Source organism: Jaculus jaculus, chromosome 1 (genome assembly GCF_020740685.1).
Source record: "Jaculus jaculus isolate mJacJac1 chromosome 1, mJacJac1.mat.Y.cur, whole genome shotgun sequence".
In the NCBI taxonomy this organism is placed as follows: Eukaryota; Metazoa; Chordata; class Mammalia; order Rodentia; family Dipodidae; genus Jaculus; species Jaculus jaculus.
The window spans coordinates 39,850,470-39,862,982 of NC_059102.1; the positions used below are offsets into that span (position 1 = coordinate 39,850,470).

General features: G+C 40.6%; 1 protein-coding gene across 3 annotated transcripts in view; it reads left to right on the forward strand.

Annotated features, from left to right (window-relative positions):
- Blnk (B cell linker) overlaps positions 1 to 12,513 on the forward strand; it is a 69,006-nt gene that overhangs the window by 53,099 nt on the left and 3,394 nt on the right. For all 3 annotated transcript variants that reach the window (XM_012951521.2, XM_045159511.1, XM_045159513.1), the window contains 5 exons: positions 1,452 to 1,536; positions 1,969 to 2,000; positions 4,457 to 4,533; positions 5,371 to 5,454; positions 10,612 to 10,767. In XM_012951521.2, the coding sequence (XP_012806975.2) occupies positions 1,452 to 1,536; positions 1,969 to 2,000; positions 4,457 to 4,533; positions 5,371 to 5,454; positions 10,612 to 10,767 (434 nt within the window). The remainder of the gene's footprint in view (positions 1 to 1,451; positions 1,537 to 1,968; positions 2,001 to 4,456; positions 4,534 to 5,370; positions 5,455 to 10,611; positions 10,768 to 12,513) is intronic.

Consider the following 12,513-nt stretch of genomic DNA (forward strand, 5'->3'; position numbering starts at 1 on the left):
ACCTCTGCCTGCTGAGCGTTGGGATTAAAGGAGTGTGCCTCACACCCCGCCCCTCTGCTCTTCTTCCTATGCCACCATCATTTGTTCTCTTAAGTTTCTTCCATGGGGAGGCTCAGGACAGATGCTATGTGGGTTCCTTCTAAATCTCCCTACATAAGCTCTTGAGTTCTATTCCACATGCTTCTGGCTCTACTCCAGTCTTTCCTTAAAAACCCCAATTTCTCAACCGGGCATGGTGGCACATGCCTTTAGTCCCAGCCTTGAGAGGCAGAGACAGTTCAAGGCCACCTTGAGACTACATAGTGAATTCCAGGTCAGCCTGAGCTAGAGTGAGAGCCTACCTCAAAAAAGGGGAGGGGCTGGAGAGGTGGCTTAGTGGTTAAGGCATTTGCCTACACAGCCAAAGGACCCTGGTTCAATTCTCCAGGACCCACATAAGCCAGATGCACAAGGTGGCACATGTGTTTGGAGTTCGTTTATAGTGGCTGGAGGTCCTAGCATGCCCATTCTCTCTCTCTCTCTCTCTCTCTCTCTCTCTCTCTCTCTCTCTCTCTCTCTCTCTCTCTCTGTGTGTGTGTGTGTGTGTGTGTCTGCCTCTTTCTCGCTCTCAAATAAGTAAATAAATAAATAAAATATATTTAAGAAAACCTCAACTTCTCTTAAATGAGCCTCATGAACTATGCTGTGTTTTCCACCTGAGTGCATGCTTCCTACTTTCCATGTGTTTATGATTGCTCTAGTCTTCTTTCTAAACCCCAATTTCCCTTAATTAAACCACATAATATGTGATTCCTCCCTAAATAAACTTAGCAATTCATAATTTATCTTTTTGAGTCCATTTTCATCAATTCTTTGTTACAAAAGAGGACAGGACCTAAAATTGGGGTTCATAAACTTGTAGGACCCATCCTGAATCCCAAAGCTTGCCTAAGTACCATTTAGGTGTATTAGGTTTGTTTTCTCTGCCCATTAAAAAGCTAAAAGGGGCCAGGCATGGTGGCACACACCTTTAATCCCAACACTCAGGAGGCAGAGGTAGAAGGATTGCTGTGAGTTCAAGGCCAACCTGAGACTACATAGTGAATTCCAGGTCAGCCTGGGCTAGAGTGAGACCCTACTTCAGAAAAAAGATTGAAGTTTGTGGAAGGTGGTCAAGGCTTATTCATCTCTTGATAGCTACCTCTGCTCAGACCCTTAAAGTTCACATCCATTGCTAGAGGGGCACAGAGGTGCCACCATGAGCTATAACATTACTGGGGGGGGAGTCCTGGTCCTAATGACACAAACACATCAGCAGACTTTCAAGTGCACAAACCTGTAACTCCTGGTAGAAGACATGCTATTGGGAGGACAGCTGAACAGATTTGGTCCTGCTTAGTTGATGTGATTGTATCTGGGGATGAGGACAGACATTTTATTTTAATGCTAATATGAGAATTCTCCTAACACAGAAAAGCCCATCCCTGCTGAACGCCACCGAGGGTCTAGCCATAGACAAGAAGCTGTGCAGTCACCAGTATTTTCTCCTGCCCAGAAGTAAGAATCTTTACATTTATTTATTATTTTTATTAACAACTTCCATTATTGTAAATAATATCCCATGGTAATGCCCTCCCTCCCCCTATTTTTAAAATTAATTTACTTTTTATTAACAACTTCCATGATTATAAACAATATCCCATAGTAATGCCCTCCAAGAAACTAAAATTTCAGAGACCTGTGATCCAGATTAATTGTTGGACTTAACTAAAATATAATACTGCAGTCAAGGCTCCTTCTTTTTCATAATCAAAGGGAATAAACTAAGTTATTTTAAGGTTTTGTGCCTCTCCCATTCTTAGGCCTGTCTCCTTGGCCATTGCTGGTGACTCCCTTGTAACATGCCTGTTCAGAACATCATCAGCGTAACCGAACATGAAAATTCATATTGCACTTTGCCTTTCAATTCACCCAAATTCTTTCTTTCAGACCTATCCATCAAAAACCTGTTCCTCTTCCAAGTAAGTACAGTGAAGTCATAAAGAGCGGCACCAGGTACATGGCAAGACGGGGTGTGGGTTGGACAGACCTGGGTGCTAATGGCACTGTCTCTTCAGTTGTTTAGGCGCAGTGTTTCCTCTTGGATCCCAGGATGTTTATTTTATAGGATTTCGTAGGGTTGTTTTGAAAAGTAAATAGATCTCAGACATTTTTTTCTTTTTTAATATTGATTTAGTATTTTACTGTTTAGTTTTCTTTCTTTCTTTATTTTTATTTTTATTTTTTTTATTTTCAAGGTAGGGTCTTGCTATAGCCCAGGTTGACCTGGAATTCACTATGATATATTCTCAGGCTAGCCTTAAACTCACAATGATCCTCCTACCTTGGCCTTTCAAGTGCTAAGATTAAAGGTCTGCACCACCACACCTGGCACCAGGGCCTCTACTGCAAATGAACTCCAGACCCATGTGCCTCTTGGTGCATTTGGCTTTATGTGGATACTGGGGAATTGAACTTGGGTCATTAAGCTTTATGGCCAAGTATCTTAACTGCTGAGCCATCTCTCTTTTTTAAAAAGTATCTTTTTTAAAAGAAAAACAATAAAGTTGTTTTCAAAATAAGATTAAGTAAAAGAAGCCACAAGAAGTATGTGGTATAGTGCTTGCAAGGTCCTCAATTAATGATACATGTTAATATAAATACAAGATAAATTTTAGTGATCATCACATATATCTATAAAAGGTACCCTTTTATGACATGGAAAATATCTGGAAATGTTCCCAAGGCAAACATCACCTTAGAAGTATATAAATCAGCCAGGTGTGGTGGTGCATGCCTTGAGTCCTGGCACTCAAGAGGCTGAGGAAGGTGAATTGCCATGAGTTCCAGGCTAGCCTGGGGCTACAGAGAGAGTTCAACGTCAGCCTGTGCTAGAAGGAAACCCTACTTCAAAAAATAAATAATAATATTTAAATTCATTACCTGCTAGCATATACTTTTTAATATAAAATAACCATCCTAAACCAAACAAATAGTGGGGAGAGTAGCATTGCTTTACAGTTTACAAATTTTTTTTTGTCTTTATTTATTTATTTTTTTGCTTTTCAAAGTAGGGTTTCACTGTAGCCCAGGCTGACCTGGAATTCACTATGGAGTCTCAGGATGGCCTCCAACTAACAGCAATCCTCCTACCTCCAAGTGCTGAGATTAAAGGCATGTGCCACCATGCCTGGCTTGCAATTTTTTTTAATTTTTTTTGTTTTTTGTTTTTTGTTTTTTGAAGTAGGATTTCACTTTAGCTCAGGCTGACTTGGAATTCTCTATGTAGTGTCAGGGTGGCCTCGAACTCACAGTGATCCTCCTACCTCCACCTCCCGAGTGCTGGGATTAAAGGCGTGTACCACCACACCCAGTTTTGCAACTTTTTTTTTTTTTTTTTTTTTTCGAGATAGGGTCTCACTCTGGTCCAGGCTGACCTGGAATTAACTATGTAGTCTCAGGGTGGCCTTGAACTCTCGATGATCCTCTCACCTCTGCCTCCCAAGTGTGCAATTTATTTTTAATCAGTACTGAGGATTGAACCTAGGGCCTTGCACATGCTAGACAAGTATTACTGAGCTATATCTCTAGCCGGCCCCCCCCCCCCTTTTTTTTTCTGATGTAGGGTCTCACATTAACTCAGGCTGACCTGGAATTCACTATGTAGTTTCAGGTGGCCTTGAACTCTCGGTGATCCTCCTACCTCTGCCTCCCAAGTGCTGGGATTAAAGGCATGTATCACCATGCCCAACCTACTTTTTCTTTTGAGACATAGTCTTCATGAAGTTCCCAGGCTGGCCTTGAACTTTCTCTCCTCCTTACTCAGCCTCCAGCCTGTGATTACAGGAATGAACCACCATGTCTAGTTTGCAGATCTTTCTAATGTCTGGAACAAGAGAAACTGCTGGATTATTCTATCAGTTCTGTTTCAATCTGTTGTAATATTTTCTGGTTTAATATAAGAAAAAAGCAGCCAGGCATGGTAGCACATGCCTTTAATCCCAGCACTTGGGAGGCAGAGAGAGGTAAGAGGATCACAGTGAATTCGAGTCCATCCTGAGATTATAATAGTGAATTCCAGGTCAGCCTTGGCTAGAGTGAGACCCTACCTCAAAAAGAAGAAAACAAACAAACAAAATACATACATACATATATATATATATATATATATATATATATATATATATATATAGAGAGAGAGAGAGAGAGAGAGAGAGAGAGAGAGAGAGAGAGAGAAATTTTTAAAAATCAGGAATCACAAAAATAAGTATCTGTAAAAGAAACAAAGACTTCTCTCTCCTAGGGGTCCCACACTCAGAATCATTGTCCTAGAGATGATGTCGATATATGTGTCCCCCAAAGTGCCAGTATAGTAGTGAGATGCAGACATAGGAGGGGCTCAAAAACTAGGGACTAATTGATGTCACATACTTTTTAGGATTTCCAGAAGGGGGAAGCCCAACTTTGGATGGACCATCCCCTAGCTTTTCATCTAACTCCACTTTTTCAGATCAGGTAGGACATGAACTCTTAACACCATTGAACTTTTTCCAGTAAACTGCAGAAAAGGGCATGTCTTGTGAAAAAAGAATGTGAAGTAAGGCTTGAGAATGGACTCTACATTTGAATTAAGTTGGTTTGATGGTATAATAATAACAATAATCCATAATCCTATGGATTTTCAGTGACTAAGACCTTGCTCCATTTCCTCTCGTTTATATTCCAGATCCCCTGAATAACAATTAGTGTTTCTTTAAAATAGCAAGGAAATATGTTGTTTTGTTGTTATTTTTCATACATAAATTTTATTTGAACTTTATAATTTCCTCAGAATAAAGCCATGGAGGCTTATGATGTTAAAACACACATAAGAACAGTTTCAAGAGACAAGAGAAGGGCTATTATATGCACTTCAGTAGGTCGCTCTGAGCTTATGTAAATATGTTAGATAAAAATGACAACATGTATCTGATTTGCAAGAATCAAGTAAGATAATATTCATAAAACCTGGAAATCATAAACCATGCCATATAGCAATGAGAGTAAAGCATAATGGAAAGAGAAATTATACTTCATTTAGGACAAAGAAATGGTTCAGGAACCTAGTGGGATTTAGTTAGCCTCTAAGGACAAATGGGAAAGAACCAGAGATATAATCCTTGGCCAAAGGAAGCATAAAACTCATTTTCACATTACTGGTAAGGATGTAAATTATTTATTCCTGTCTTGGTCTTGCAAAATGGGCCCTTGTTCCAGTGCCCAGAAGTTACAAAGTCCTTTAAGGGCTGATTGTTAAAATTTCACCAGTACTTTGAGGCTCAGCTTATGTTTAACAATGCCGCCATCTCACAGGAAGCTGACCTTCACTCTAAACTCTGGTATGCTGGTGCCTGTGACCGCAAGTCTGCTGAAGAGGCCTTGCAGAGATCCAACAAGGTTTGGTCCTCCATACACCTCAAACCGTACCCTCCGTTTACAATGCTGAGCCCCTTTCATAGCCCCCGCTGTGCATGCCGAGATTGCTGCACTTACTGCTCTTTTCAGAACATCCCCACTTTGTTCCTCCTTCCCTCCTTCCCCTCCCTGACCTTTTATCTCAAGGCTCCATAGGTTTAGTGGAACCTTCAGAGAGTGGGTTTAGGGGGAGCACTATGGAGGACTTGGTGCTATATGAGCTCCATCCAGGAGTGAACATGGAAGGCTATGTTGAATCAACTCATGTTATTAAAGATAAACAATTCCTAAAAGTAATGTGTGGGGGGGGTACGTAGAGTGTGTGTGGTGTGATGTATTATGTGTGATATACACATGTGAGTGCACAGATGTGCATGCCATGCCCCTGCCTGCAGAGGCCAGCGGAGAACTGCAGCCGTCTTCCTCTATTGCTCATCTGTCTGCTTCTTTGAGACAGGGTGTCATCCTCAACCTACAGCTACCATTTTAGGGTCAGTGAGCCCCCATCTATTCTCTGGTTTTCAGCACCCCCACCAGTCCTCCCCCACTGGGATTACAGACATGTGTGGCCACATCCAACTTTTTCTGTGGGTTCTGGGAGGCCTAAATGCTTAAGCACTCATTTTTAAATTGTGTTTACTTACAAGGAAGGAGAGAGAGAGAATGGATGCACCAGGGCCTCTTGCCAAACAAACTCCAGATCCATACTCCACTTTGTACATCTGGCTTTACATGGATACTAGGGAACTGAACCTGGGTCGTCAGGCTACATAAGCAAGTGCTTTTTTAACCAATAAGCCACTTCCCCAGCCCCTGGAATACATTTTTAAAAGTTCAAGTCTGAACAACCAAGATTTAAGTGACCGTTTTCGTTTTCTTTCTCTCTTTGCCATGTTTTTTTTTTAAAAATTTGCATTTTGATCAGAATGGCACCAATCAGTTGGCTAAGGATTCTTTAGTTCTATGTGGTAGGCAAGGAGAAGCTTTTTTTAAAAAAAATATTTTTTATTTATTTATTTGAGAGTAACAGACACAGAGAGAAAGACAGATAGAGGGAGAGAGAGAGAATGGGCACGCCAGGGCTTCCAGCCTCTGCAAACGAACTCCAGACGCGTGCGCCCCCTTGTGCATCTGGCTAACGTGGGACCTGGGGAACCGAGCCTCGAACCGGGGTCCATAGGCTTCATAGGCGAGCGCTTAACCGCTAAGCCATCTCTCCAGCCCAAGGAGAAGCTCTTTAAGTGCTGGTTTCTAGCACTTTCCTTTAGTGTTTGGCAGCAGTGGGAGGCAGAAAAGGCAGTGGCAAGTGGCCCCTCTAGTGCTACAGTTCTCCTTTCTGCCAACCACAGCCAGGGTGACAGCTCTCAGCCGGGATCTGAGACCCTTGCACTGAAGACTGGACAGCTCTCTAGAACTCTGTCTTTTATTCTTATTCTCTCCCTTTAGCTCTCCTCTCCCAATTGTTCTCTGCTGCTGCTTCTGTTCTCTTAGCAGCTCAATCCATATCACTCAAAGGAGGCAAGACAAGATCTCTCAAGGATTCCCTTTATTGCAATACTGCAATAACAGGGAAAACAGCATAGGACAGTCTCCTAGCCTTTCACTGAGTGAGCTTGAGCAAGGCGAGGAGGGGCTCTGGACCAATCACAGCCTTCTTCTTAAGTTAAGTTATTTATTTATTTTTTAGTTAAGTTATTTATTTATTTATTTGAGAGTGACAGACACAGAGAGAAAGACAGATAGAGGGAGAGAGAGAGAATGGGCGCGCCAGGGCTTCCAGCCTCTGCAAACGAACTCCAGACGCGTGCACCCCCTTGTGCATCTGGCTAACGTGGGACCTGGGGAACCGAGCCTCACACCGGGGTCCTTAGGCTTCACAGGCAAGCGCTTAACTGCTAAGCCATCTCTCCAGCCCCACAGCCTTCTTCTTAAGTATAGTCACTGAGGCTTGTGTTCCAGGCTAACTGCAGCCTGCCTCTTAGCACCTGTTACACAGTCATTCTTCTAGTCCACCAGGGGAAAGTACACTGTTGACCAACTCCACCTTGATTGTAGGGTCAGCTGGAGTTTATTAAAACTTATGACAACAAAAAAGCCTAGCACAAAGTGTTTGATGAGCCCTGACTGGGGCTGCACCTTCAGAAATGAGGAGAATAAGCTGCACAGTTGTCTCAAGGCTTCCTTAGTGTGTTCGAGATGGCCGGTGCTGACATAAGGATAGTCTGCAGGTCTTGGGTGTGGGAACCCATAAGACTGGCTGTGAAACCAGTGTTTTTGCTCAAGGCAGGCAAGGCTGTAAGGAAGGGCCCAACAGCTTTCAAGTAGGGTATCAAATTGCCCATCCCCAACATCTTTGCTTATTTACAGGAAGATGGGCATCTGAAGGAAGGCTTCTAATGCAAACAGAATTTGTCATTAATGCTAGTTGTGATTTTAACAGCCTTGAGCGGTGCTTAACACCTTCTCAGTGCTTCAAGAAGTAGTTCCCTCTCATCTGTCTCAAGAATGCACAACACATCCATACTGTTCTTCTTACCCTTGTTTACCCTAGGTCTACAGTGAAATGTATTAACACTTCCCACAGTCCTTTGAGTGGCTTTCCCATATAGTTTTTGGTGGATGAAGCTTACTTGTAGTAGAGTTTCAGGAAGACTGGTTTACATTATTCCGTCACTTATAGCTCATTAAAGCCCATTGGGGAGGGGTCTGGAGAGATGGCTTAGTGGTTAAGGTGCATGCCTGCAAAGCCTAAGGACCCACGTTCAATTTTCCAGGTCCCACGTAAGCCAGATGGACATGGTGGTGCATGCGTCTGGAGTTCATTTGCAGTGGCTGGAGGCCCTGGTGTGCTCAATCTCTCTCTCTAATAAATAAATAAACCTTTTTGAAAAAGCAACTCATGTTGGGCGGACTGAAGTAGGGCTTTGTGGTTAAGGCACTTGCCTGTAAAGCCTAAGTAACTGAGTTTGATTCCCCCGTACCCATGTAAAGCCAGATGCACAAAGTGGTTCATGCATTTGTACAGTGGCTGGAGACCTTGACACACCCACACTCACATTCTCCCTACCTCTTGCAAATAAAAGTAAAAAATATTTTTTTTAAACTATTTTGGGGCTGGAGATTAATTAAATAGGAGTGTTCTGCTGAAGGTTGTTTCTACTTGAAGGGGCTTAGTGGTTAAGCCATTTGCTTGCAAAGCCAAAGGATCCAGGTTCTAGTTCCCAGGACCCATGTTAGCCAGATGTACAGGGGGCACACACATCTGGAGTTTGTTTTCAGTGGCTGGAGGTCCTGGTGTACCCATTCTTTCCCTCTCTCTCCCCTTCCCTCTTTCTCTGTCAAATAAATAAATATAGCATCATACTTGGAGATAGTCTTGACTGAATCTAGCGTCCTTAGCTTGAGTGTTGGCACTGTCATACTGCCTTGCTCTACACACAGATCCTTAAATGCTGTTATTTTCTTGCCCTTCTATGGAATTTGATGTCAGTCTGAAGGCTCTGCAAACATTTTTTTAAAGTCAAATTGTGGTACTAAACATCTCTGAGTAGATCACTTCAAGTCAATTTTCTCAGACTTAAAGAAGTGCTTCTAACATGTAAACATAAGTCTTCTCTTATCTACAATAAGTTTTCTTAAATTATAATCAAAAGGTAATTCTGATCCACTATTTTTTCTTCCTCAAAGGTTCAAATTATATTTATTAAAATTCCTTTTGTGGCCACTCTTGCATTTTAATCTCTGACTTGCACATTCTATTTTACTTCTTTTATTAATAACTCTTTTTGAAATTACTTGGTTTTCTGTGTATCTTCCTTCAATGTATTAAATCTTTGCTTGAATCTACTTAGTCCCTGATATATTTGTTTCTGTGATAGATTTATCTTTTTCTTCAAATTATATCCTGTTTAATCTCTTCTTATTGCATTTCCTTTTTTTTCTCATCTTTAAAAAAAAATTTATTTATTAAAGAGAGAGAGAGAGAGAAAGACAGAGAGAGAGAGAGAACGAGTGTGCCAGGGCTTCTAGCCACTGCAAACAAACTCCAGACACAGATGCCACCATGTGCATCTGGCTTACATGGGACCTGGAGAATGAAACCTGGGTCCTTAGGCTTTGCAGGCAAACATCTTAGCCACTAAGTCATGTCTCCAAAACCTTTTTAATCATTTTTTTTGAGAGAGACAGAGAAGGAGAGAGAGAGAAAGAGGCAGAGAGAGAGAGAGAAAGAAAGAGAGAACAGGCACACCATGGCCTTTCAGGCACTGTGAACAAACTACAGACATGCGCCCCCTTGTGCACGTGTGTAACTTTGTGCACTTGCATCACTGGTGCCTCAGGCTATGTGGGACCAGGAGATTTAAACAGGAGTTCTTAGGCTTTACAGGCAAGCACCTTAACCGCTAGGGCATCTCTCCAGGTCCCCTTTTAATCATTTTTGTTCATAATTTTAAAAAATATTCCTGTACCTATTTGGTAAAGAGAGATAGAGCAAGGATGGTTGAACCAGGGTCCCTTGCCATTACAAATGAACTCCAGATGGTACACTCCTTTGTGCATCTGGCTTTATATGGGTACTAGAGAACTGAACTCAGATCACCAGGCTTTGCAAGCATCCTTAACCACTGAGCCATCTCTCCAGCCCTTTGTTCATGATCTTTAAATTTATAATTCTAGACTAATTAAATAGGAGTGTTCTCCTGAAGGTTGTTTCTACTTGAAGATCTTTGAGAAGAGTATTTGTTTTCAGCTGGAAGCTTAAATTTCAAATCTCTATTTTCTCTTTCCAGTACTTTTACATGAAATTTGTTTCATTGTTTTTACTCATAAGCAACTGGTGATGGGTCCTAGTTCTACAGAGTCCTCTAGATTTGCCCCTTCTGTTTCCTTTTATGTATATCTCAGTCCTGTAAACTTAACATCTTATAGATATGTTAAAACACACTGAATGCTAGCACTGACCTCACTCCAGTTTTTCTGAGTATAGTTTATCAACTATTTTCTTGGAAAATATTAAAACAAACTCTAATCAGTTATAATCACCTTTGAATATCATATAGGTATTCTTTATGAACAGATTTCTACCTAAAGAAATATAGATGATACTGACCATAAGTATGCTTTACTTTCATTAAACAGGATGGATCATTTCTTATTCGGAAAAGCTCTGGCCATGATTCCAAACAACCATACACACTAGTTGTATTCTTTAATAAACGAGTATATAATATTCCTGTGCGCTTCATTGAAGCAACAAAACAGTATGCTTTGGGCAGGAAGAAAAATGGTGAAGAGGTTAGTAATTTTATTTATTTGTTTACTTATTTATTATTTTGGGGTCATGATCCACCTGAGTGCATGATTACAGATAGGCCACCACCATACCTGGCTAGTCATTGTTTCCTTAAGTTGGCTGCACAACTATGCAGTAAGCACTATGGCATCCTGCTAGAGATTAAGGAAGAGGATATGAGCTCATGGTCCTATGCATGGATATAAGTCACAAGCAGAGAACAAGATAGAATGCTGTGTTTTAAAATACTATTGTATATGATCCATGCTGTATATATATAATATATTGTGTATAAATACATACACATAGTATGTTTAAATATATATACAAATAAATAATATAGCCTAGGAGAAAACAGAAGAGAAGAAAGAATGGTATGATATATATGCTAGTCATTTCATCTAGTCATTAATGAGTCTGACCTAGTTTATTAGTCCAAGGAGACCTGTAAATTAAGGTTGAAAAGTCAAGTAGAATTGAAGTTGAAAGAATCAGAGTCATAGTCTAGAGCTCCAAATTCACATCCTTGAACTCAAGTAACAAGCTATGCAACAAGGGAAGAATCCAAAATCTTGATTTGAATCATTAGACTACAATTCAAGGACCAGGATGTAACAAGCTTATGTTGTATAAAACACACACACACACACACACACACACACACACACACACACACACACGGCATAGGGCTTAAATAGAAAACATGAATGTAAACATCTCTTTACTTGGGACCAAAATAAATGTAAACATATCCAATTTACCCATACTGTGAATGCTGGAATATAAACTAGCATAATCCATGAACAGTACAAAAAGAGATACTTGTTTTGGTCTTGAGTGATATGCTGAATTTGAATCTTTGGAATTAAAATTGGAGAAAGGAAAGACTAAAGAGTAGAAAGAACAATCTAAACATAGACAATAGCACGAGTAAAGTTCTAGTATGGTAGCACCCATCTTTAATTCCAACATTTGGGAGGCTGAGGTTGGAAAATTATGAGTTCAAGGCCAGTTGGAGCTAGAGTGAGACCCTATCCAAAAGAAGAAATATTTTGCCTTTAGGATTCTTTCAGAAAGAGCCACACCCTTTCCAAGTACAACACTTGTTAACAATTGTCTGTTATTAGTCCAAGGAGACCTATAAATTAATAATTCTCCACTGGGTGAGGTCAGGAACTAATGTCTATTCATTGCTGCATTTCCAGATACAGAAAACAGGTTTCAGTGGAGATTTAATAAATAACATTAAATGAATGAATAAAGTTGTTAGATGAAAAATTATGGTCATGAAATTGCACTTGTAAAACACAATGAAAATATCTGTGTCCTCTAGTTTGCCTTTTTAAAATGTAGTTAATGCACACATATCATAAAACGAGCCATCTTAATCATGCTTAAGTTTAAGTTTAGTAAGTTAATGCTGCTGATTTTGTAAAATAGACCTTCAGAACTGTTTTGACCTTGAAGAAAGGAATGCTCTATTACACCTCTCTATTATGCCTCCTTTCCCTCTCTCCCCAACCACATCCTATTTTCTGGTTTTATGAATCTGAGTGCTCTGGGTAGTTCATATAAGTAGAGCCATCCAGTATCTGTATTTTTGTGACTGGTTTACTTCACTTAGCATAAATGTCCTCTAAGCTCTTCTAGCAGTGGCTTGTGACAGGATTTCCTTTCTGTTTAAGGTTGCATGCTGAATACATACATGAACATGAAAATTAAAAAATGGAAACTTTTGGGCTGGAGAG